Source organism: Culex quinquefasciatus, chromosome 3 (genome assembly GCF_015732765.1).
Source record: "Culex quinquefasciatus strain JHB chromosome 3, VPISU_Cqui_1.0_pri_paternal, whole genome shotgun sequence".
Lineage (NCBI taxonomy): Eukaryota > Metazoa > Arthropoda > Insecta > Diptera > Culicidae > Culex > Culex quinquefasciatus.
In genome coordinates, this window is record NC_051863.1 from 154,776,428 (window position 1) to 154,801,533 (window position 25,106).

At 36.7% G+C, this 25,106-nt stretch overlaps 2 protein-coding genes across 2 annotated transcripts in view; both read right to left on the reverse strand.

Annotated features, from left to right (window-relative positions):
- The window catches only part of LOC6047930 (bestrophin-2), a 45,179-nt gene extending 41,195 nt beyond the window's left edge, over positions 1 to 3,984 (reverse strand). The window contains exon 1 of the mRNA XM_038263906.1: positions 3,797 to 3,984. The gene's annotated coding sequence lies outside the window, so the exon portion shown is untranslated. The remainder of the gene's footprint in view (positions 1 to 3,796) is intronic.
- A 3,242-nt stretch (positions 3,985 to 7,226) lies between these two features.
- On the reverse strand, positions 7,227 to 13,354 carry LOC6050294 (L-lactate dehydrogenase). The gene is made up of 5 exons (XM_001866889.2): positions 13,194 to 13,354; positions 12,828 to 12,965; positions 12,652 to 12,769; positions 8,172 to 8,761; positions 7,227 to 8,107 (listed from the first exon to the last, which is right to left on the reverse strand). The coding sequence occupies exons 2-5, from the start codon at positions 12,948 to 12,950 to the stop codon at positions 7,943 to 7,945; spliced, it is 996 nt and encodes a 331-aa protein (XP_001866924.2). The 5' UTR covers positions 12,951 to 12,965; positions 13,194 to 13,354; the 3' UTR covers positions 7,227 to 7,942.
- Between the last annotated feature and the right edge of the window lie 11,752 nt (positions 13,355 to 25,106).

Below are 25,106 nucleotides of genomic sequence, written 5' to 3' on the forward strand. Positions count from 1 at the left end.
AAAAAAGGGTGATTTTTGCATAACCTCAAAGGCCGGGTCTTTTTGCTTACGCGCGAGAGTTGCGCAGCATGCGTTTCGCCCGGTTGCCACTTTGCTTAAGCAGTGTCTGCGTCTCTTCTGGAAAAAGTCTGTATTAATTATGTTGCTGAATACATCATTTTGTCTTGATAAAGATTTACACCAACTTTTTACTGAAGTATACAACTCATAAGACATTGTTTACTAAGACTAGGGGGACAGCATGCAATTCCATCGTGAACCTTATGTTGGCATATCAGCACTTTTAAATTCAATTACAGCCCCCCCTTTTCTCCTTTATTTTGGAGAGTTGGTAAAAAAAAAGAATTGAAAATTGCTGTTATGGTAAAAACAATAATTATTAAAAAAAATTATATGAAGAAAAATAAAAAAAAACTCTTAAATTAATTTGCAAATACAACCTAAAATACAACATGAATGTGAGGAAGGCACCAACTACCTTAAGGTGGATTAAGTAACGTTTTTTTGTCTAAATGTCGTCTAATGTTTTAATTTGTTTAAATGTCTTTGTATTTTTCATTAAATGCTTTACTAATCACCTTTCTTTTGTAATGCTATTTCGGATAAGACCACCCTTATCACCAAACAATGAAATACGGGTCTTATTATTTTGGCCATGCCTAATTTGAACCAAATCAGAGCACTTTTGATCTGGATCATTTTTTAAATTGTTGCTTATTTATGAAGTTAAAAATATATTTTCCAACTAATTAAAAAACTAAAAAACTAATCTGAAAGCATTTTTTTTCGTTTCGAAAATTAAACAATTCAAAAGAAAAAATCATTCTGCTTAAAAAAAATCGTAGACCAATCTTAATTGATATTGATCGAATTCAAGAAACCTAAAGTCCAAATTTCCATGAAAACTTTTAACCTATAGCTTATAGGGCGGTTTAGTTTCTAGCCTTGAATGAAAATCTTTAACTACAGCTTCCAAATAGTTTGAATTTGGAGATTTTTTTTCAAGGTGGCGATCAATTTTTAATGCTTCTACTGAAAACAACATACAAGAGTCTAAAAAAAACTTCTTTTTAAATTTCTGTTTGTTTTTTTCTCGCTGAAAGAAAACATTATTTGAGTAAATTTTTGTTTAATTTTTGTAGAGATTTGGCAGAGAGAAGGATTTGGTTAACAGAAAAATTAGGGTGATATTCAGAAAATATGTTTTACAGTATTTTTAAAATAAGAAATCTTGTGACACGTCCTAACTTTTTACAGCTGACGTATTACAAGATAGCACACAAGCGACAAAGTGTCTAATGATTACAACAACAGCAACATTTGTTTACACATTTTCCTTCCCTGGAAATTGAAAAAAAAAACTAGAAAGTTTGGAATTAAAAAATAATAATTTTAGACATATTAAAAATTTAAAACTATTAAAAACAGTTCATTTCATGAAACAAGAATATGTTTTTGAAAGAATGGAAAAATGCACAGAAATATTAGAAATACAAGAACATTTTTTTAAAAGGATTATCAATTTCTTTGAAATATGTTTGAAGATTTGCTCATGTTTGAAACAGTGAAAAAAAATCACAAAAAATGTCTGAAGCATTTGCCATTATAATTGCAAAATGTACAGAAATATTGCTGAACATGAATGAATTATTCTAAAAAATATTTTGATACATGTTCCAATGCAGACCTTTTCTCATGAAACTATAAGCGACTCGTCACATCATAGATTATAATTTTGAACTACCGTAAACCGGGGTGACTTTGATAGGATTTCAATTTATTTTTTGAATATTTTCCAACTGGTAAGGTTTTTCTTAAGACTATTATTTTTAAAACGTGTACTGGGGTAGCCCACATGAGGTCCATACACCATTATTGAAAAAAGTTATTTCAATAGTGTTTGAAAAAATAGTTACGTTAAAAATTCTTAGTTTGAATTCCGGGGTGACTTTGATAGTCATAGTTTTTCCTGTTCAAATCAGATTTTAGGTGTTCAAACTTTATTTTTACGTAAAATGTACCATTACTAAGGTTGCTAATATAGTTTTCAAGGAAAAAATCAATGTTTATATTTAGTTAACTAAGTTTATAAGCTTTTTATTAAAATACATATAAATTTTAGGGAAAATGGTTCAAAAGTTAGATTTTTGCCTGAAATTCGTTGAAACTAGTTTTGGATATAAAATTATCGATTTATATTACATTTCAAAATGAATTAGAAGCAAAAATCAAAAGTTTTCACATTTTATATTTAATTGGGTCAACTGAAAATGCCTATAAAACAAGGGATTTTTTCGATTACTGTTTCAAAAACACATAATATTTATTATTTACAAACTCATTTTACCTTTTCCTAGCGGAAAATTTTCCAAAGAATCCAAAAATGCAATCCGTTTTCCGATTCAAAATCATGTTCGTTGAGAAAAACATGACACTTTGAGAAGATTTAAATACTGATATTCATCAACACTTCCTTAATTTTAGTTAACTACTTTTCAAACATTTCAAAATGTTATGAAAAGTTCTCTTGAGGTACTTTGAACACTTCTCTACCACTTTCAGTATTATTTACTACCATTCCGTACGTATTTAATTTGTACTCTTCATTTTGCGGAAAAATCTCAAACCTATCAAAGTCACCCCGGCTATCAAAGTCACCCCGTTTTACGGTACCAAAAATGTTACAGAAAAAGGACTAAAATATTTTGCGACCATCATACACTTTGAAAAATGTGTGCAATGGTCTAAGTGCATTAAATTTAACACGGAAATAAAGAGAAGCCAAATTTGTCCTCCGATAAAATTTGCTCAAAACGATTTCGTGGATTCTGGAAATTCAAACAAGTGTTTTAACATATTGAGGGTGCAGGTTTTAATATCAAAATAAATGGGATATTTAATAACATTTTTTAATACTCTTCTAATTAAAATCATATGTAAATGAATAGAAGATTTCATCAAATTTCAAATCTAAAAATGAATTTCATAAGTTTCCTAGCAAATAAGAATAGGGACCCTAAACTGGAACAATAGAATAAGCGACGAACCTTTGTGTTTCTTTAAACCCATTCTAGGGCATTTCATAAAGCTAAAATAAAATAAATTTTCTTCGACAAATGCAAAAAGACCCAGCTGGTGCTCTACCTTCAAACCCAAATTCTCCCAACTCCGAACCCGTCTCCGGGACAGACCATTTTTCACCGAGCCACCAGAACCAGCCCAGGTACACACAGGTGTTACCTGTTTACAATAACCATCATCATCGTCATTGCCATCAACGCGTCATGATCGCCCTAGTCGCTCCCCGTTGTCGCACATTTAGACTCAATTTCACCATTAGCATTCGCAGTTGTGGCAAACTTTTTCGCTTTTGTTTTGACTCTCGTCAGAGTCTTTACCCCAGCAGTGTCACTGTGGAGTCGTATTTGACGATCGCGACTCTTTCACTCTGAGTTTGGACTCGGTTCCAGGTCATCAATCGTCATCACGGCATTCCGGTTAGGAAGTGGATCAGCGGTGACATTTTCGGTTTTCAGATGTTTGAATTTCGCGCAACAATCACGTTCACAGCTATTGTGTTCGCCTTCGAATGGAACTTCCTAAAAATGCACACCGATCGCGCTGCGATGATTCGCCGATTTCGGTGCGCGTGCGCGTTCCACTTTTAAAAACTTTTAAACAAACAAACAATACCACCCCGTCACCGTGCGTTGAAGTTTCGCCAAATTCTAATTTTTCAGTTGAGCTGTTTTTTTTTCGTCACTCTCTCGTGATAAAACAGCATTTGCTACAGAACCTGATATTGTAAAAGCCTCCAGACCGCGATCGGGTTTGCGTGAGCGGGACAGCACCAACCGCGAGTACACGCGCGAAAACGAGACAGTCCGATCGTTCTCCGCGAACTGTGTGACGACGACGAACGAAGATCGCGACGACTAGCCGGACTAGTCGAGTCTGACCGAGCGCACTTTGAATACTGAACTGAGCGATCTGGAGTTGAGCCGCCGACCGATCGCTGAGGTGACTCTTTGTGCTGTGTGCGATCGGGAGTTTTACCTGTGCGCGGGTTCGTCGTTTGTTTTTGGTGTGTGAGTGTGTCACCGGGGCGCAATGGTGGAATTATGTTGCGTTGAAATTTACTTTTTTTTTTTCAAAATATTCTTTTTCCTCAAGAAATATTATACGAATAACTAAAGCAAGAAGTAGTCTTAAACAAAATTAAAAAAAAATCTTGAAAAATATTAAACGATATCATTCAAAAAATAAATGTTCCAACATGGCGCCCCTCCTCGATTGATCCGAACCGAACTCGGGCTGTTGCAGCTGGGTTAAGCCGGTGACGTCGATTAACAAGCTTTGTTTTGGCTTCCGCTGCGTCTGCGCTTCTGTTACCTGTTGCGATCGGCAAGTGCGACTCGTGTGTGTGTGGGTGAATATGGGTTTGTGTGTTTCCCTTTGGTATTAGCTCTGTATTAGCACACGCGCACGATCCCGCATCAGTCAGCTGATTTTGAATGTCGCCGGTCGGTGGTGGGTGTGTTGATCGTGCATGGGGTGGTGGTGAAAGGTGATTTTCATTTTAATATCTTAGTGAAATTTACTTTTTGTGGGATTGTATCAAATTCCTCAGAATTTCACCTATTAGATTCCCATTCTCTAAAATGGATCATTTCCCAAAATTTTCTATTGATTTTTTTTATTTGAATAGAAAAATGTTTAAAAATATCTTTTTTCAGTACAGTCCAGACTCGAATATACGAAGCCTCGATTGTCCGAAGTTTAGTTTATCCGAAGTTCGATTAAAACCGATTTGTTTGGGTGAATCGAATCACGTGCATTTTTTTATTTTTCTTTATTTTCTTACTTTTAACGTCACCGCCATTTTGATCGCCATCTTGGATTTAAAAATTCCATACTAAAGCTCAACAATCAAAAATTAGATAAATAACAATTTTTTTTCGTGATTCGATTATCCGAAGTTAAATTTTGCCAAGCCCTTCAGGCAATCGAGTCTGGACTGTATAACATAGTTGATTTTTTTTTTAAATTTCAATCAAATATTTCCCATGTTTAAAAAATACACTCAGCTCGTTTTCGAATATCCAAAATCTTAACCATAATTTTTATTTTTGTCCAAATTTGAGTCTCTGACTCAACATAAGACTCCAAATAATCTCAACTCCATTTTCCGTTACTCGGCTGTAATTTTTTTTTGAACATGTCATTTTATGGGAATTTTATCCATTTTAATCACTCTAAGCCGTTCGACCAATTCTCATCACTTTTGCCGTTTTCCGCTATTAAATCAACATTTTCAGATGTATCAACAATGGAGAGTTGCTTGCTCACTTTTATTTGAGCTATTTATTACTTTTGAACAGTCAAAAACACTTTATGAAAGCTGTAATTCGTGATCAAAGTGCTGATAAGCCGATAATAGAAATAGGCTGAAAAAGGGTATTTTCCCCTACTTTTCATTGACGCAGAAGGGTCATTCTTTTATTTAGAACCAAATTTTTCATTTTAAAATTTCGTGTTTTTTTCTAAATTTGCAGAGCAGACAATTACAAAAATTTTGATGATTAAAGGAGTGAAAAATTATTAAAAGTATATGGGTAATTCACCTGTGTAATTGTACTGTAATAGTGTTTTTTCGATTGCATTGAAATACCATGTCATAATTAAAACTTTAAAAAGAGCATTAAATCTTCTTTGGTGTTGCATTTTTTCTAGTTCTAAGGCACGTAAAACGGAGTGACTTTGATGGGTTTGAGATTTTTCCGTAAAATAAACAATACAAATTGAATACGTATGGAATGCTATGGAATCATACTGACTATAGTAGAGAAGTGTTCAAAGTACTTCAAAAAGAAGTTTCCATAAATTTTCTAAAGTTTAAATAGTAAGTTAACTATATTTTATTTTTTATTTAATATTCTTTTAAAGTGTCATGTTAGCTGAACCAGCCTCTGGCTGTTAGCTCATTAATAAAGATAAATAATAATAATAATAAGTGTCATGTTTTTCTCTATGAACATAATATCGAATCGGAGAACGGATTGCATTTTCGGATTCTTTGAACAATTCTTCATTAATAGAAGGTAAACTAAGTTTGTAAACCATAAATACTATGTGTTTTTAAAATATAATCGAAAAAAATCCTCAAATTTATAGGCATTTTCAGTTGAACAAACTTTATATAAAATGTGAAAACTTTTGATTCGTGCTTCGAATTCAGTTTAAAATGCAATATGAATCGAATTTTCAACAAAACTAGTTTTAACAAATTTCAGGCAAAATTGTGACATTTTAACAATTTTTATTAAAATTTGTATGGGTTTTATAAAAAGTGTTTTAATATAGTTAACCATATATTATCATTGATTTTTTTCTTTAAAACTATATTACCAAACTTAGCGATGGTGAATTTGACGTAGAAATAAAATTTAAACACTTTAAATTTAATTTTAACATGAATAACTATGTTGATAGTCACCCCGGAATTTTAAAAAAGAATTTTCAACGCATGCTTTAAAAAACAAAAATCCAAAAATAAATTGAAATCCTATCCTATCAAATCCTATAGTCTTCCATACTCTTTAAAACAATACGACCATGCCCCAAATATCCAAAAATTGCTTAGAGACAAAACCAAAAAACTAAAAAATATAATTATTAATTATTTCAATATTAAAACATTCAATTATTTTAGAATTTTCAATCAAATATAAAGGGTGGACTCCCTGAACTGGATTTATATGTATTGGTAACACAAAGAAAATTTACGTGAGCTTGGTGCCTCCATATTTTTGTATAAGGCTCTTATACTTTGAAGGAGACGCATGGTTTTTCAAAAAAATAATCGATTGTTTATCCTAAAAATTCATGGGAAGATGGGAAAATTAAACTGTGTAGATTGCAACGGGTTTGGGAAAGCAAGGAAAATTTAAAAAAAGGTATAGATAACAAAGCATAGTTCTACTTTGAAAAATATTTGTAACGCCTTTTATCTTTAAAATTCAGTTCTTGTCTCGTTCTTGGGCGTTCTTAAGAACGCGATCGTAAGGTCAAAACTTTAATTAAAATATGAGCTCAATGTTAAAATTTAGAAACACATTTTCATATGCGCAAAGAAACTGAACAAAATAAATGTTGAATTGACTGAATTAATAGATTCTAAGAGAAGACACATTGGAAATCATTCGGATTGATAAAAAAACATTTGATTATTTTTACTCAGAGATGCTTTATTTCTGGCTTATCTTTGCACATCTATTTCATTCAAGGTGTATGGTGTGTCAGTGTGTTTTTTCTTTCTTCTAATCCTGTTATAATCTTCGACAAACGAGACCACCGTGCTCTTTTCTACCGTCTTCGCAGCAATCATTCAAACCCTATGTTTTATAACTTTGAAATGCACTGTTCTGCATCAAACCCGCTTCAAACGAACAGGTTGACCTGAATTAGAAAAAAAATAAAGCGCTACTTAGCCTTGCTTAGTTAGTTTTATGTGTGAAGCAATACTTCAACGAGTGACTTTTGTGAGTTCATCAACTATGCAGCAAACTTTTCTTTCTCCAATTCTGCCCAAGTGCCGAATTGAGTGAGTGCGAATCGTAAATGCCTTTCGAGGTAGGGTGTGTTTTTTCTTGTATCGATAAATTTTCACTTCTTTATCCTTATTTAACAGAGATTGTTTTGTTTTTGGTTACGGTCAAGTTTAATTTTTTAATACTTTCTATCATAGACTACATAAGAGGATCATTTTTTTTTTGTTGGAGAGGAAACAACATCAAAGACTTTGGTGTATGGTTGTGTGCGTGCTGTCAGAAAGATTGAGTGAGTGCTTAAGGGGCCTTTCACTGTATTTTGTTTTTTTTTTTGCTAATTAATATAAATAGTATTTGCTAACTTGCTAAACACAGTTAATGGCTTACATAACCTAGAACTTGATGCCGGCCTGCACCTCGGACATGATCTTGGCCGACTCCTGGAGCTTCTTGGTTTCGGCCTCAGTCAGGATTTGCTTGACCACGTGGGACACGCCGTTGCGGCCAAGGACACATGGCAGCGACAAGTACACCTCTTCGTTGATTCCGTGCTCGCCCTATTGAATGAAATGAAATTGGATTAGATTTGTTGGGGTTGCAATTTTAAGGTTAGCGACTTACGGTGACCAGCGTGGACACGGCGTGCACGTTGTAAGTGTTTCTCAGCAGAGCCGAAGCCAGCGAGGCCACGCTCAGACCGATGGCCCATGAAGTGTATCCCTTTAGCTTGATGACCTCGTAGGCACTGTTGACGACCTCGTGGTGCAGCTCTCCCCACTTTTCATCATCATCAGCGGTTCCGATGCTCGGGTTGATCTCCGCCAGGCGGACACCGGCCACGTTGACTCCGGACCACACCGGGACCGAGCTGTCACCGTGCTCACCAATGATCCAGCCGTGGCACGAGGTCGGGGCCACACCCAGACGCTGGGACATCAGGAAACGGAATCGGGACGAGTCCAGGTTGGTGCCGGAACCGATGACGCGGTTCTTGGGCAGCCCAGAGATCTTCCACGCCACGTAGGTCATGATATCAACGGGGTTCGACACCATCAGCAGGATGCAGTCCGGGCTGTGCTCGACCAGCTTCGGAATGATACCCTTCAGGATGTCGCAGTTACGCTGGACCAGGTTCAACCGGCTCTCGCCCTCCTTTTGGCGGACACCGGCCGTGATGACGATCAGGCGAGATCCAGCCGAAACGGCGAAATCTGAAATAGGATGAAGCGAAATTTTATTAGGTTTTACGCCGACTCGGTTTTGAGGTTAAAATTTGACAGCTTGGCTGCACTGTTTACATTTTTTGCACGTGTGTCTCTGTAAAAATGTGTGTGCGTGTGCGCTCGTGACGTCACGCTGTAAAACCTAATTATGTGTTACCAGACTAGTGTTACGCACTGTGCAACAGCGGAAAGGTTGATTGTTTCACGTGTAGAGGCGCTGTAGTATGTTGCGCGACACGCTATGCAACACGTCACGCAACAATAATTTGCAACGTCCAAAAGAAATGCATTTTGAGCACTTTTATTTAATTTATCAATTGTAACTGTTTGATATCAAAACAGCCAAAATAAGCAATTGCGTTCCGTGGTTTCTGATAAAAAAATTCTTATCAGTTTCGAGAAAGTTCACGATGGAATCATACTTCATGTAGTGTTGCGGACATGTCTGTGACGGGATGTCGCGGACTGTCGCGTCGTCGTTGCTTAATGAACTTGAATTTGGTGAATGAGTCGGTTAGAAGGTTGACGCGCGTGTTCGTGACCCGTTTTTCGGTAATTGAATCAAGTCAAGGTTAGGGAGTGATACAAACGATACAAGCGACAGTGGAGAATTAAATTGAATGGAACTGAACAGAACTGGATACAGTTTTGAGTTGACTAGAATTGAACTGCGATGTGGCGTTAATTTAGTATTTTTATGCACTGAGGAAGGCCAAGAGCATTTGGAGAGTATTGCTCACCAAGAAAATCAGTATATGAAAATCTGCTCCTTGGTAAGGATATTCTGATTGGAATAGTGTCTTAAAAAAAATCGAGCATTAGGAAAAATCAGAAATAAAGTTTTATATAAACTGTTCGCCTTATATAAACTTTAAAAAATTGCGATTTTTTGGTGAACTTTTTTTAAGTATATTCTCAAATGCCGTATTTTTATTTTATTTAGCATGGACAGTTTTTTCAAGGAATATGAATTTTGAACACACCATTTTGCAAAAATTATTTTAAAGTGCAAAATCGAGTTTACAATCGAAAAGTAATCTACTTTTTTCGATAAAATGCACTGTTTTTTTTAAGTTGTAGCCATTTGAGGGTAAATTGCTTTTGAAAATTGGTGTCCATGTATGCCTAATTCTGAAAATAGTTTACGGGCTACTTTTCTAAACCAAAAATAACAGAATCAAAAAGGATTACTCCTAAGCACTGTTACCTATAATCAGGTTTAAGTGGTAGATTACTCAGACAGAAAAAAAGCACTGTAACGTACTGGTATCGAAAAGCAATACTTTTCAATATTGTTTTGATTTGAACGGTGAATTGACCAAACACATGGACATTAGGGTGGCATAAAACAAATCGACATCAGGGATAGCGCTTATTCGATTCCTTAGGCAAAAATAAGTAGCTGTGAAAATTTAGAGCGAAATCGGTTAAGGGTCGCTTTTTATAGTTGAAGTTGGTGAAAAAAAACTTTTCATACAAAAAACTTTTTCTTTAAATCGTTAATAACTCGTCAGGGTTGATTCGAATCGTTTTGTGTTCTTCAACAAAGTTGTTTGTCATAAAATTTTAGATAAGAATATCACACTTGACAATGATTCGACACATTTAACGCTACCTTTTGGCGGAATTTTGATTTTTTTGCTTTTACATTTTTTTTCGAATTTTCCCATACGGACACTTCAAAACACGACACTTCAACGATACAAAGCTATCCTTAACCTTTAACCGATTTGGTTCAAAATTGGCACAGTTACTTATTTTTAACTAAAGAGTCGAGCCAAGGGGTATCTCTTACGATTTTCCAAAATTTTCATTTTATCTTGTCACCCTAATGGACCTTTAACTTAAAATTCTAGTTTAAGGGTGAGTTTCGGAATTGCAAAAAATGTTGTTTGCAACTCGTTGCGATTCTTTTTGCCAGTTGTTGCATAAGCTATTATTTTCAAATAGCTGAGTTTTTTTTTACTATTTTATTTATTTTACATCAAAAATCGGACAAATAGTTGGTGAGAGATAGTATTTTGAAGAATTGAAATTGAGGAAGTGACATTTTTTGGCTGTTTTCCAATTGACCTTTTTATTTTTGAAAGGACGACATCTCGGCAGTTTCAAAAACAACCAAAAAGCAAAAAAAATATTAATTAGACCTGTTTTAAAAAAACTGTTCTGTTTGAATTTTAAATAAATTCTTCAAAATTCTACTTTTTGTTAAGAGTGTGTAAAATTCGACAAAATACAAATCGAAATATAATCGATTAAATATTTTAAGGAGGTATTAGACTACGGCAAACAAACAAACTCGCACTTATTTGTGTTTGACAGTTTGACAAACTCGCATACATGTTTACGGAAAACTCGCAAACAAAGCCAAATGTATGCCAGTTGACGTTTCTGCAAACAAACAAGGCAGGCAAACTTCCAAACTATCAAAAAGTGCGAGTTTGTTTGTTTGCCGTGGTCTAATACCTCCTTTATTTAAACTTTGTTTGAACCACTCAAATTTTAGCATTCGCAGACTGCCACCCACCCAAGCGTGTGAAATCAACTTTAGCAATTACCTGCATACAATTTGCCTTGTTTGTCAAATTCTAGTTTAAAAGGCAAACAAACTGTCAAGCACGAAAGTTGTTTTAAAGCAAAGTGTGATTTAGTGTAATACCTCCTTTAGAGGCCTTCAATTTCCAATGGAGTTTTTTTTAACTTTAAATGAATATAAATTTTTAAAATGTCAAATACACCAAAATGACAAATACATAAAACATAAAAGTCCCTTTGGCGCCAAATTTCTCCTTATTCACAGCTTAGAGCTAGAAATCAAATCCAAAAACCAAAATTATATTTTTTTCGGAAAACTTGTGCGTTGGTAGACAATGACATAAAGTTTTGGGCATATTTTGAAAAAAGGTTTACGTCACCCATTTCATCATCTTTTATTATTTAATGAAAATAAGTTTGGAAATAACGGTGGCATAAAAAACACAAGCAACTAAATAAACAAAGCCCTGATTTCTTTTCTGAAGCACCCTATTCCTTAGTTTAAGTGCGATTTCTTATTTCAAGTGCCGATACCCGATACTGTTTGTTCTTCTAGCAATGGTTTGTTTTGGGCAATATTTCAAGCTCAACAAATGTTACCATGAAACAAACAAGATTCTTGTCTCTATTGCCATAAACTTCTAATAGGTTTTGAAGTTGAAGATGTAATGTTTTAAATTTCAAAAATGTTGTATAAAAACAACAAAATATGTTATAAAAACGATTATATCTATTATTCCAGTCATTTTCTACATTTTTGTTCAAAAGTTTCAAAAGTTTGTACTCAATCTTTAAACGTGTACCCACTTGATAATCCCCTCCGTATTAGCACTCATAAATTCCCCACATGCTGGAATTTTTTTCTTAGACTGGAGCAATCAAATAAATTCACCCGAGCTAACCATACTTGAGTCAACTTCTAGCAGGGAACCACGCTTGCCGCGCACGATCTTCAAACTGATCGCGCGCGCCTCCTCGTTCTTTTCCCAGTTTTATAAAAAGAAAAGATAAATAAATAAAAATACAAACAGGTCAAACACACCGTTCTGTTCGCGTTTTTGACCGTCACCGACTGCAAGTCTACAGAGTGGAGGAAATTTTAACTTCCTCTCGCCCAGCACATGGGAAGGGAACATGCGCACAAAACTTCTCGTCACAACAATTTGCAGTTGGTTTGTCCTTCCCCCCCTGCGGGACGGTCCCCAACTTTTACTTTCGCCCTTAATTGGCACACAAGGGTACACCTCGGCGACCGATTGTACGGAAAGTGAAAGTTCTTTCGTAGAACAGAGGTCAATCAACCAATTGAGGACGGTTCTGATTTTGCAAACAGGGTAACTGACCTGTGCTGGCCTGGATCTGGGCGTTCTTCATGAAGGCGGAACCGTGCTGCAGATCCAGCATCTCACCCTGGAGCTTGTCAGCGTTCACATCGATGAGGGCTACTTCACTTGATACGCTCTGTAATTAGGATTTGGATTAGGATTATGATTATTCAAGAATTGTGGGGTCAGCTTACTTGGGTCAGAATACTGAAGGCACAGGCCATGCCGACCTGGCCGATACCGACGACGGTGACCTTGTTGCCCGACGAGGTCATCGGTTCGGCAATTTCCATCATCAGCTTCGACTTGAGAGACATCTTGGCTTGGTTTGGCTGGAATTGGGAACCGAGATATTGGGATGATCAACTTCAGAGGTCATTTTGAGAAAACACCCTTCGAGCAGGGCTAATTGGGACACAAGGTCGAGGTTGGGCAAACTTGGGACTCTTCAAGTCTATAAATAACTTTCACTCGTAATTTCTTCCAAATTTGTCCAACTATCCCCCACTATATCTTATCTTTATCACAGTTCAAATAAAACATTTATAAATCAAACTCACTTTTGCTTGAACTTTCTGCAAACAATAGGGTTGACCAATCACAAACTTTCAACACTAGCTCTGGAGCGAGACTCGACCGTACGGTTGAACCGATGAAGCACTTATGAAGCGTTGAAGAGCTATCCACCGACAGGGAATAATATATCCTCGGTGCGGCGCGGATTGTTGAAGGTGACCTTTCGACGTGGTGTGCGTTTGTGTGTAGACGTCAGTGCGGAACATGCTTTCGTGGAAAATACACAGAACTTCCCCCCTTGGCCAACGGCATGGCCAAAAGGGGGGTCTTCCCCCAAAATGTATCCCAGAGAGGGAGATCGTCAGAGAGAAGTGAGAGAGCGATTCCGGAGAGTTGTGGGAGTTGATGCGTTTGAAGTGCGTTTGCTCTCACATTTGGGGGGTTTTCGCTCTCTCTCTTTGGCATGTTTTTGGGGAGTCGTCATCGTTATCGGTAGCCATCCCAATCAGGTGTTTTTGGTAACAGTGAAAATTCTCGAAATTTTTGAATTAATTGTTTTACGTTAAATATTAATCAATCTATAAAGTATAAACTTTGTTATTAATTGATCAACTATATTTTGAAAGATTATTTTTGAGAACAGTTTGTTCTGGAATTATTTATTTACAAGTCAAATAGAATATCTATCAAATTTTTACAGTTTTGCCTTCCTCACTGAGGTAAGGCTATAATCCTGCTCTAAAAATGAACTTTTTATTAAAAGCTCGAAAACCCACCTTCATGTATACATATCGACTCTGAATCGAAAACTGAACAAATGTCTGTGTGTGTGTATGTGTGTGTGTATGTGTGTGTGTATGTGTGTGTGTATGTATGTATGTGACCAATATTCTCACTAAGTTTTCTCAGCACTGGCTGAATCGATTTTGACCAAACCAGTTGCATTCGACTTGGTTTAGGGTCCCATACATCGCTATTGAATTGTTTGAAGTTTCGATAAGTAGTTCAAAAGTTATGTATAAAAATGTGTTTTCACATATACAGTTAAACCTCGCATATGCAACTCATATGGGGGTTTCTTATGCGAAGCACGCATATGCGAGGTACAGAGCTTATGGGATTTTGGCTATATGGGAGACATGGCCTATATTTTTGTAAAAAATCATCTTAACTATACAAATTTATAGTGTTTTGGAATCGTTATGAAGTCAGCTATACAGCTACACCAAATTTACAAGGTTTACGATGTTTTAGGTCATCCGAAACTTCCTCAAGTTAAGGCCTATGTGTTCACAGCCATACAAGTATGAGGTAGGCGATTGTGACTTTGGTTTTTGACCTCAGATAATATCCGGATAGCCTCAGGGAGGTTCAAGGACTAGTCTACCGATATGTGGTGATGTTCTGGGTCTTCTGAAGAGTCCCGGGAGTTACGACCGATGGGTCTACCGCCGTAACAAGATAGAGGTCGATGGTTTTTGACCTCAGATCATATCCGGATAGCCTCAGGGAGGTCCGGAGACTAGTCTACCGATATGTGGTGATGTTCTAGGTCTTCTGTAGAGTCCCGGGAGTTACGGCTGGTGGATCTACCGCCGTAACAAGATAGAGGTCAGTGGTTTTTGACCTCAGATCATACCCGAATAGCCTCAGGGAGGTCCGGGGACTAGTCTACCGATATGTGGTGATGTTCTAGGTCTTCTGTAGAGTCCCGGAGTTAAGGCCGGTGGATCTACCGCCGTAACAAGATAGAGGTCAGTGGTTTTGACCTCAGATCATATAGCCTCAGGGAGGTCCGGGGACTAGTCTACCGATATGTGGTGATGTTCTAGGTCTTCTGAGAGTCCGGAGTTACGGCCGATGGGTCTACCGCCGTAACAAGATAGTCGGAGGTTTTGACCTCAGATCATATCCGGTAGCCTCAGGGAGGTCAGTCTACCGATGTGGTGATATTCTGGGCATTCTGTAGAGTTCCGGAGTTAAGGCCGATGGATTTACGCCGATCATCCAGATAGCCTCAGGGAGGTCCGGGGACTAGTCTACCTGTAGAGTCCCGGGAGTAGGGTCCCCGGATCTCCCTGAGCTATCCAGATATGATCCGAGGTCAAAATCACCAACCTCTATCTTGTTACGGTGGTAGACCTATCGGACGTATCTCCCGGGATCTTACAGAAGACCCAGAACATCACCACATATCGGTAAACTAGCCCCTGAACCTCCCTGAGTCTATCTGGATATGATCTGAGGTCAAAAACCTCCGACCTCTATCTTGTTACGGCGGTAGACCCATCGGCCGTAACTCCCGGGACTCTTCAGAAGACCTAGAACATCACCACATATCGGTAGACTAGTCCCCGGACCTCCCTGAGGCTATCCGGATATGATCTGAGGTCAAAAACCACTGACCTCTATCTTGTTACGGCGGTAGATCCACCAGCCGTAACTCCCGGGACTCTACAGAAGACCTAGAACATCACCAAATATCGGTAGACTAGTCCCCGGACCTCCCTGAGGCTATCCGGATATGATCTGAGGTCAAAAACCTCCGACCTCTATCTTGTTACGGCGGTAGACCCATCGGCCGTAACTCCCGGGACTCTTCAGAAGACCTAGAACATCACCACATATCGGTAGACTAGTCCCCGGACCTCCCTGAGGCTATCCGGATATGATCTGAGGTCAAAAACCACTGACCTCTATCTTGTTACGGCGGTAGATCCACCAGCCGTAACTCCCGGGACTCTACAGAAGACCTAGAACATCACCAAATATCGGTAGACTAGTCCCCGGACCTCCCTGAGGCTATCCGGATATGATCTGAGGTCAAAAACCATCGACCTCTATCTTGTTACGGCGGTAGACCCACCGGCCTTAACTCCCGGGACTCTACAGAAGACCTAGAACATCACCACATATCGGTAGACTAGTCCCCGGACCTCCCTGAGGCTATTCGGATATGATCTGAGGTCAAAAACCACTGACCTCTATCTTGTTACGGCGGTAGATCCACCAGCCGTAACTCCCGGGACTCTACAGAAGACCTAGAACATCACCACATATCGGTAGACTAGTCCCCGGACCTCCCTGAGGCTATCCGGATATGATCTGAGGTCAAAAACCATCGACCTCTATCTTGTTACGGCGGTAGACCCATCGGTCGTAACTCCCGGGACTCTTCAGAAGACCCAGAACATCACCACATATCGGTAAACTAGTCCTTGAACCTCCCTGAGGCTATCCGGATATTATCTGAGGTCAAAAACCAAAGTCACAATCGCCTACCTCATACTTGTATGGCTGTGAACACATAGGCCTTAACTTGAGGAAGTTTCGGATGACCTAAAACATCGTAAACCTTGTAAATTTGGTGTAGCTGTATAGCTGACTTCATAACGATTCCAAAACACTATAAATTTGTATAGTTAAGATGATTTTTTACAAAAATATAGGCCATGTCTCCCATATAGCCAAAATCCCATAAGCTCTGTACCTCGCATATGCAACTCTTGCGACAAAACCGAATCAGGTGGAATGACTCGTATATGCAAAGTTGCATATGCGAGGCGCTCTTATGCGAGGTTTGACTGTATCCGGATCTCATTTATATGCATGTAAACGATGTCCAGATCCATCATCCGACCCATCGTTGGTTAAGTAATTGAAAGACCTTTCAAACGATTTCGCAACATTAAAGATCTGGCAACCCTGTCTCGAGTTATGACCACTTAAGTGATATTTATGTGCTTTTTTGAAGCCGGATCTCACTTAATTGTACGTAAACGATGTCTGGATCCATCATCCGACCCATCGTTGGTTAGGTAATCGAGAGACCTTTCCAACGAGTCCACAACATTGAAGATCTGGCAACCCTCTCTCGAGTTATGACCACTTAAGTGATATTTATGTGCTTTTTTGAAGCCGGATCTCACTTAATTGTACGTAAACGAAGTCTGGATCCATCATCCGACCCATCGTTGGTTAGGTAATCGAGAGACCTTTCCAACGAGTCCACAACATTGAAGATCTGGCAACCCTGTCTCGAGTTATGACCACTTAAGTGATATTTATGTGCTTTTTTGAAGCCGGATCTCACTTAATTGTACGTAAACGATGTCCGGATCCATCATCCGACCCATCGTTGGTTAAGTAATTAAAAGACCTTTCAAACGATTTCGCAACATTAAAGATCTGGCAACCCTGTCTCGAGTTATGACCACTTAAGTGATATTTATGTGCTTTTTTGAAGCCGGATCTCACTTAATTGTACGTAAACGATGTCCGGATCCATCATCCGACCCATCGTTGGTTAGGTAATCGAGAGACCTTTCCAACGAGTCCACAACATTGAAGATCTGGCAACCCTGTCTCGAGTTATGACCACTTAAGTGATATTTATGTGCTTTTTTGAAGCCGGATCTCACTTAATTGTACGTAAACGATGTCCGGATCCATCATCCGACCCATCGTTGGTTAGATAATTGAAAGACCTTTCAAACGATTTCGCAACATTAAAGATCTGGCAACCCTGTCTCGAGTTATGACCACTTAAGTGATATTTATGTGCTTTTTTGAAGCCGGATCTCACTTAATTGTACGTAAACGATGTCTGGATCCATCATCCGACCCATCGTTGGTTAGGTAATTGAGAGACCTTTCCAACGAGTCCACAACATTGAAGATCTGGCAACCCTCTCTCGAGTTATGACCACTTAAGTGATATTTATGTGCTTTTTTGAAGCCGGATCTCACTTAATTGTACGTAAACGAAGTCTGGATCCATCATCCGACCCATCGTTGGTTAGGTAATCGAGAGACCTTTCCAACGAGTCCACAACATTGAAGATCTGGCAACCCTGTCTCGAGTTATGACCACTTAAGTGATATTTATGTGCTTTTTTGAAGCCGGATCTCACTTAATTGTACGTAAACGATGTCCGGATCCATCATCCGACCCATCGTTGGTTAAGTAATTGAAAGACCTTTCAAATGATTTCACAACATTAAAGATCTGGCAACCCTGTCTCGAGTTATGACCACTTAAGTGATATTTATGTGCTTTTTTGAAGCCGGATCTCACTTAATTGTACGTAAACGATGTCTGGATCCATCATCCGACCCATCGTTGGTTAGGTAATCGAGAGACCTTTCCAACGAGTCCACAACATTGAAGATCTGGCAACCCTCTCTCGAGTTATGACCACTTAAGTGATATTTATGTGCTTTTTGAAGCCGGATCTCACTTAATTGTACGTAAACGATGTCTGGATCCATCATCCGACCCATCGTTGGTTAGGTAATCGAGAGACCTTTCCAACGAGTCCACAACATTGAAGATCTGGCAACCCTGTCTCGAGTTATGACCACTTAGGTTATATCTGTGTATTTATTTTTCTGGATCTAAAAAAATAGCTGAAGTATGTGTCCAAACCACTCATATTACCCATTGTGGGTAAAAAGTGAGGAAGGCATCAACCACATAGGTGGATTAAGTAAGTTTTTACTGTGGTTCCATCCGGTAAAAGTTGCAGCAAAAAAAATGTGTGAATTTCGTTTTTATGAATAAGCACCCGTCATCATTTTGGGTTGAATGAGTAAAACCTAAAACACAAGAGAAAGAAGTAAAGTGCGAGTCGATCAGAGAGCGAGAGAGAGGAAGAGTTGGGTGAGAATGATGAAATGTTGAGCAACTGTTGTTGAATTGTTTATGGATGCGGTGCGGAGTTGGCGATCCGCGACCGGGGATGGTTTGAATGTTGTATGTTCGAGTGACGTTGGTCACGTTGCTTCGACAGTTGGTAATGGACAGGGAGAACAGCTGAATCGGCTTGGATTCGCTGCAGTATTTAAGAAAGGAGGTTTTATTTAGGCGTTAAAATCGATACAAGATGCTAAAATCGTACTGTAAGAAGAAGCACGGAAAAATATCAAAAGTAAAGGGTCAAAAGGACGTTACGTTAACCTACAACCCAACCGCGCCTTTAGACGGGCTTGAATTTAAAAAATCGCAAAAAATCCATTTCTCAACCAATTTTTGATCTTTAAAAAGCATTGAAAAGAAGAACTCCTAAAATTTCAGAAAATGTATGGGTTGGAGGTATTACTTGTTTTATGTGACTTTGCCAATGTTTTTCAAAATGTCACTTTTTTAGGGGTCAACTTTGGCTGTGTTTTTACTAATATTTCCTATATTATAAGTAAAAAGAAGTATGCAGTAATTTTTGTAGTGGTCCAGACTATGCCTCTACGCATTTTTTCGCAATTTAAATGATAATGGTGCCCTTTTATAGCAGAAAATGTGAAAAACAAGCAAAAAATTGAAAAAAAGTGACTGTAAAAACATTAACAAATTAGATAGGCAATATGTAATGATAGGAGGTGGTAGAATATGCCAAATACTACCAAAAACAAACATAAACTAAACAAGATAAATGCAAATTATTGCTAAAAATGAAACAAGAAAAACATAAAACAAGAGAAGTGAAGTTTTTCGTAGAAAAAAGTTGCTCAAAATGATCTCCTGAATACGGAAAAAATAAACTTTTCGAAAAAAAAATTTGGGCAGTAGAGGGATAACTATAGGTATGTTTAAAGCAATTTGTGATAATTTTTAATTCGAAAAAAAAATCAATTGGGCATAAATCAGGCGGGTTTTTAAGAACTCGCCTTTTGGTCCACACAGCAAAAAATTGTGTAAGTTTGGAAGGTGTAATTTTAGAAGGATGAATATTACCTCTTTTATGATGTAATTTTACCTCAATATAGACTGAAAAAGCGACATCAAACCAGAATAGTGGTAAAATTACACATTTTCAGAGGTAAAATTACACATTTTTTTTTGACATAAAAGATGTACCCCTTTTTAGATGAAATTTTACCATGATTTTTTTCTTCTGTGCAGTGAATGCTTGTCAATCTCAATGATTTTTAAAAATTTAATTTTATTTCCAAGATCAAATGAAGAGTTTGGTAAACTTTTTTTTAAACAATAAAACATTGTTGCGCTTTTTATGCATTGGTTTTGAAACATCATGAAGTTTGACACGACTCTTGCCCTTTTTTCTTGACCAAAAAAGCCAGTTCGTCCACCGGGGCACCTGAAACCGGTCACAGTAGGTCCAACGTTTAAAATGCAACATGCCAAAATTACTGGACAATCCTGATTAATCTTTACCGAAGTTTCAAAACAAGGTTCCTGTGGCCAATTATGAACTTCTTAACTTGAGGAGACTTTATGCGTCGTATAATGTACAGGACGCTATTTGTTGTAGGTATTTGGTATTATCGTTGGAAAAATGGGAGAGATTTACAACAGATTAAAAATAACAAATTAGAAGTGAAAAATCTACAAACGGTTACAGTTCGAGAATTCTATTTTACAACTTAAAATTATTTTTACGTTTCGATTTGACACTTTTAAAATGATTTTGAAATTTTGATTTTGTTTCGTACTGCAAAACAAATGTTGAAAACTATCTCAATTTTATAATTTTTTAGAAATGGAAAGAAACGTTACTTTTTAAAAATAGAGTAATTCTATACTTTTTCGCAAATCGACTTCCTTTGCGTTTTTTGTCCTCGAAAATCTGTATATTTAGAAGAGATTTTCTGATCGATTTGGTGATTTCTGCAAAATAAGACGCGTAATAGGCATTTTCATAAAATTTTTGTTTGAAAAATGTTTAGGTTTTTTTTTGCTATTTGATGGAAAACCAGCCTTGCAAAAAAGAATTTTCGAAAAGCTTAGAAAATTTCCGGTGATTTTAAGTTTTAATCAGGCTGCTGGTTGCTAATGTACAGCCTCCAAATGCTCAAATTTTGTGGGAAATTGACTCTCGATGTCTTCAAAAACCATTGATTCGATTTTGAATGTTAAAAATGAAAGTTTTTTGAAATTTACTGCTCTTCAAAAAAAAACTATTTCGATATTTTGGAATGTAGAATAACGCTTTGTTTTCCTGTCTGTTAATTTTTTTTGCAAAATTCCAATGTTCAAATAATATAAAAAAAAAATTAAAAATCATTTTTAATGCGTAGAAATAAACTTTCAAACATTGTTCAGATAATTCAATGTAAAAATACAAAACTGACAAAATTTCATTAAATATTAAAATAATGATTTTTCATCAGCATAATCAATATAAAAGGTTTGAAAATGTTATACAAATTAAGGTGATGTAGTTTTCCCAAATTATACCAAAGAATCTTCACAAAATCAATAATCCTTCCGCAACCTCCAAACGCGTTCTTCTTCCCGCGCAATAGTGAGTTAATATTTTTGCGAAATTGCGAAAATGATCATGATTCATGCTCGCAAAACCGGTCTCTGCCGCCAAGCATCAGCAAGGGAGAACCCCCTTTCTGCTGTCTAGTATAGTGGTATACGTGACTGGTGTCTGGCAGAACATGCAACAGCAAAACTTATGAATGAATGTCCGCCGGTGTGTCCATCTGTCTCACGCGAGTAAACATGATAATTTGCTCGAGATGTCTCCTGACGGCTTATAGCTATATGTTAGGTACTGACCAAGAGCAAGTTCAATCAGCTGAGATGAATGCACAGTAAAAAAATATGATATTCAATGTGCTAATTTTGCTTTCATTTAAATATTGTTCGCAGTTTTAATTTTTAACATAGTTTTAATACTTTTTTTCTACTTATCATTTTTTCTATAAATAGCAACATACTCTTAAATCAACACAGCAATTAGCGACCATACCTATATAGAAGTGACGCTCAAAAGCAAAGTTTTGTTTGTGCCTGTCATTTGCAGCCAACAGTTCTCTTCTGTGGGGTTCGTTGCACATCCAAGCGCCAGGATTACGTCAGTCGCCGTACGAACGAAACCGCGTCCGCGACCTGGTGCCACAGCGACTCAAAGAGACAGCTGTCTGGCTCGGATCGTTTAGCGTCTGGTTGACACACTTTTGAAAAAGACTTAGAACTAAACACTTTTAGTTGATTTTTTATGCTTTGGAAAGAATAAAATATTTGTTTAAAAATGGAAATTACTTATTTTTCCCGATCTACAAAGTATAAATAATTTGCGCGAAAAATGAAGTGTCACGTGCGTTTCACAGTATCACTTCATGTTTGAAACAAATGTTTTCTTAAGGAGTAACACACACCCTGTGCATAATTGGCATAATTCTCTTTTCGCATTAATGCGAAGCTACCCCCAACTCTCAGCAATTTGTCGTAGAAATTGTATACCCCTTTTGCACTCCCTCTCTACCTCTCGTCAAAATGAATCACTTCATTATCAGTAGCGAAATTGCCCCTCGCATGCACAGGAACTGATAACAGATTGCAAATTCCTAACGAACGTTTGCATCATTTTTGCCATAAGATATGAACAATAAATACTGATTTCCAGATAACCAGTTTTGAGTGTCACTCGAACAGGCGTTGCAATGCATTGTCCTGAATTAAATTATAAAAACATAGTTAGTACTTTTTTCCAAGGTTTGTCTTAGTTTTCAAATAATTTCATTAAATTTGTTAAAGAGGTAGTTTTTATAATTTTTGTAAAATATTTCCCATATTTGTTCATTTAAAAAATATATTTTCGAAATGCTGAAATTTTTTTTATTTCTAGAGTTTTTTTTTAAAAGGACCTTTAAGCTATTGTGTTTCATATGTTTATAGGACCTATTCAAAAAGAACTTTGTTGAAACGGCCTTTGGTTGCTAAGATGTAGCTATGCAAAGAATAAAAAAATCATCAAAAATAAATATTTATGATTTTTTTTGTGTTGCCCTTTTTTGATCACCAATATCTCGGAGTGTTTAAAAATGTTTCATAATGAAAATTTCGTAGAATTTTTGAAATTTAACCCAACATGAAAAATGTCAAAAATAAGAGTTTTTATCCCCTTCAAAAAGTTTGGTTATAAAATTATAAAAATATTAATTAATGAATAGTGCAGAAAATTTCGCAACATTTTCACTAATAAAAAATGAAAATCGGACCATTAGTTCCCGAAATACCGGTGATCAAAAAACGAGGGCTAATATTTTTATTTGTTCTGTGCATGACCTTATATAACAGCAACCAAAGGCCGTATCATTAAAGTAAAAAAAAAAAACAAAATGTAGGGAATTTCCTACAACTACAACAATTTTTTTTTTCAAGGAGGACAACTATGGACACTGTTTTTGAAAAACTAAGACTTGAAAAAAATACTCAAAAATTGGCTATAAGTTGTAAACAACGCACTCTATTAAAGTTTATTTTTCAGTTAAAATTTGATTCAACATTTCATAATCTTTTTTGAGATTTTGCTAAAAATCTTTATTTTTGCAAAAAAAAAATCAATGCCTGTCCAAAGATTTTTTGCCCGAAAAGATGACATTTTGCTAAAAAAAAGTGTCTTTTAGGAAATTATTTTTTAGTGACAAAAAGTAAAAAAAACAGCAAAAATGTTGTTTCGTGTACAATTTTTAACCGTGTAGTCCTCATCCATACCTACAACCTTGTCGAAGACACCAAATCAATAAAAAGAATCCTTCTACTGATACGAATTTTAACTAAATAATTTATTCGATTGAACCCCTTTTTTAAACAAATTTTGTTAATATGTTAGGCTGGTACACATTTTATTAAAATTTTTGTCCCTTCAAAGTCGGCCTGGAAAATCAGGGGACAAAAAATATATTTAAAAAAAACAAATTTTCAATGGAAATTCCTGTGCAATCAACGTTAACAATTTGTGTCATTAAAGTTTTCATTAACATTATTTAAAAACTTTTAAAATATTTTAAACAATGTCGCCGACCTAATCAGCTTTCTGACGTTCTTACCATACTTTTTTTGTTGTTTTTAAATGCGGTATTGGAATCCGTTGTAGCAACGAGACGGTTCGTCACGCAACACATCACGATCACGGGACATGAAAGCTTGGTCCATCTATGTATCATAAATGGAACCGATATACAGGTTTGAGCCCTTGCTGTGTTGCAGAAGCATGTCTCATGTTGGAGGGTGGTTGCTTAAAAAATAGATGTTTTATTCACATTTTAGATCTATTCCACAATGTGTTCATTATGCATTAGAATAAATAAAAGTAAAAAAATATTAAAATTACCCTAGCTTTATCCTTCATGGCGAAATGTTTAAATTGTTAAGCTTGAGCTAATTTATGCCAAACGTTCGTCATTTGAACTATCAAATCGTTAATAAATCTACAATTGAATTTCTCATAAAATTTTCCAAAAGTCTGAGTTTGTTATTATGATAAAAGCTTTCATAAAGATATTTGAAATAAAAAAAACCTTGCAAAATTTGTCATATCAGGATTTAGCACGACTCTATCTGCGACATATAAAATTGTCGCGCAACATTTAAAAGTGTTGCACGGCTAGACTTGCTCGACAAAACAGACAGCATAGCTTTACTGGCTTTACTCACAAGGTTTTTTTTCTTCTACTCTTTTATGCCTATACTATCAAAATCCATCAAGAGGCTTTCGACGCTGTACATACCGGTTTTAAAAATTCATCTCACCTATGGCAGCGTGTATTGAGCGTATCGGAAAATTTGAGTGAATGATTAAAATCCACCGAACCATAGTTAGTTCAACAAAAAAGGGCCGGTCGGCACATGACAAGACTCTTTGGCCAACATACTCTGGCCACGGCATTTTGTTCACTTTTTTCCTCGATTGGTTTTACGTGTAGAATGGTGCTTTTTTTTTGTCTGCCAATAAGTGCCCAATCGTTCAGTTTTCATACAACAAACAGACAAGGCTTTGAAATGAAACAGGATATTTGATATTGAACACAATTGTGAGGATTGATTTTTTTCATTTCAAATTTTATAGCGGATATGAAAAACCCATTCCGTGACAATGTTTTCAACACTGTCAAAGTTGCACCCACTTTGCATACATTTTTATGGTTTGTAATTAACATAACTCTTCACTTCATGGCTCCTAATGAGGGCAGATAAAATCACCGGA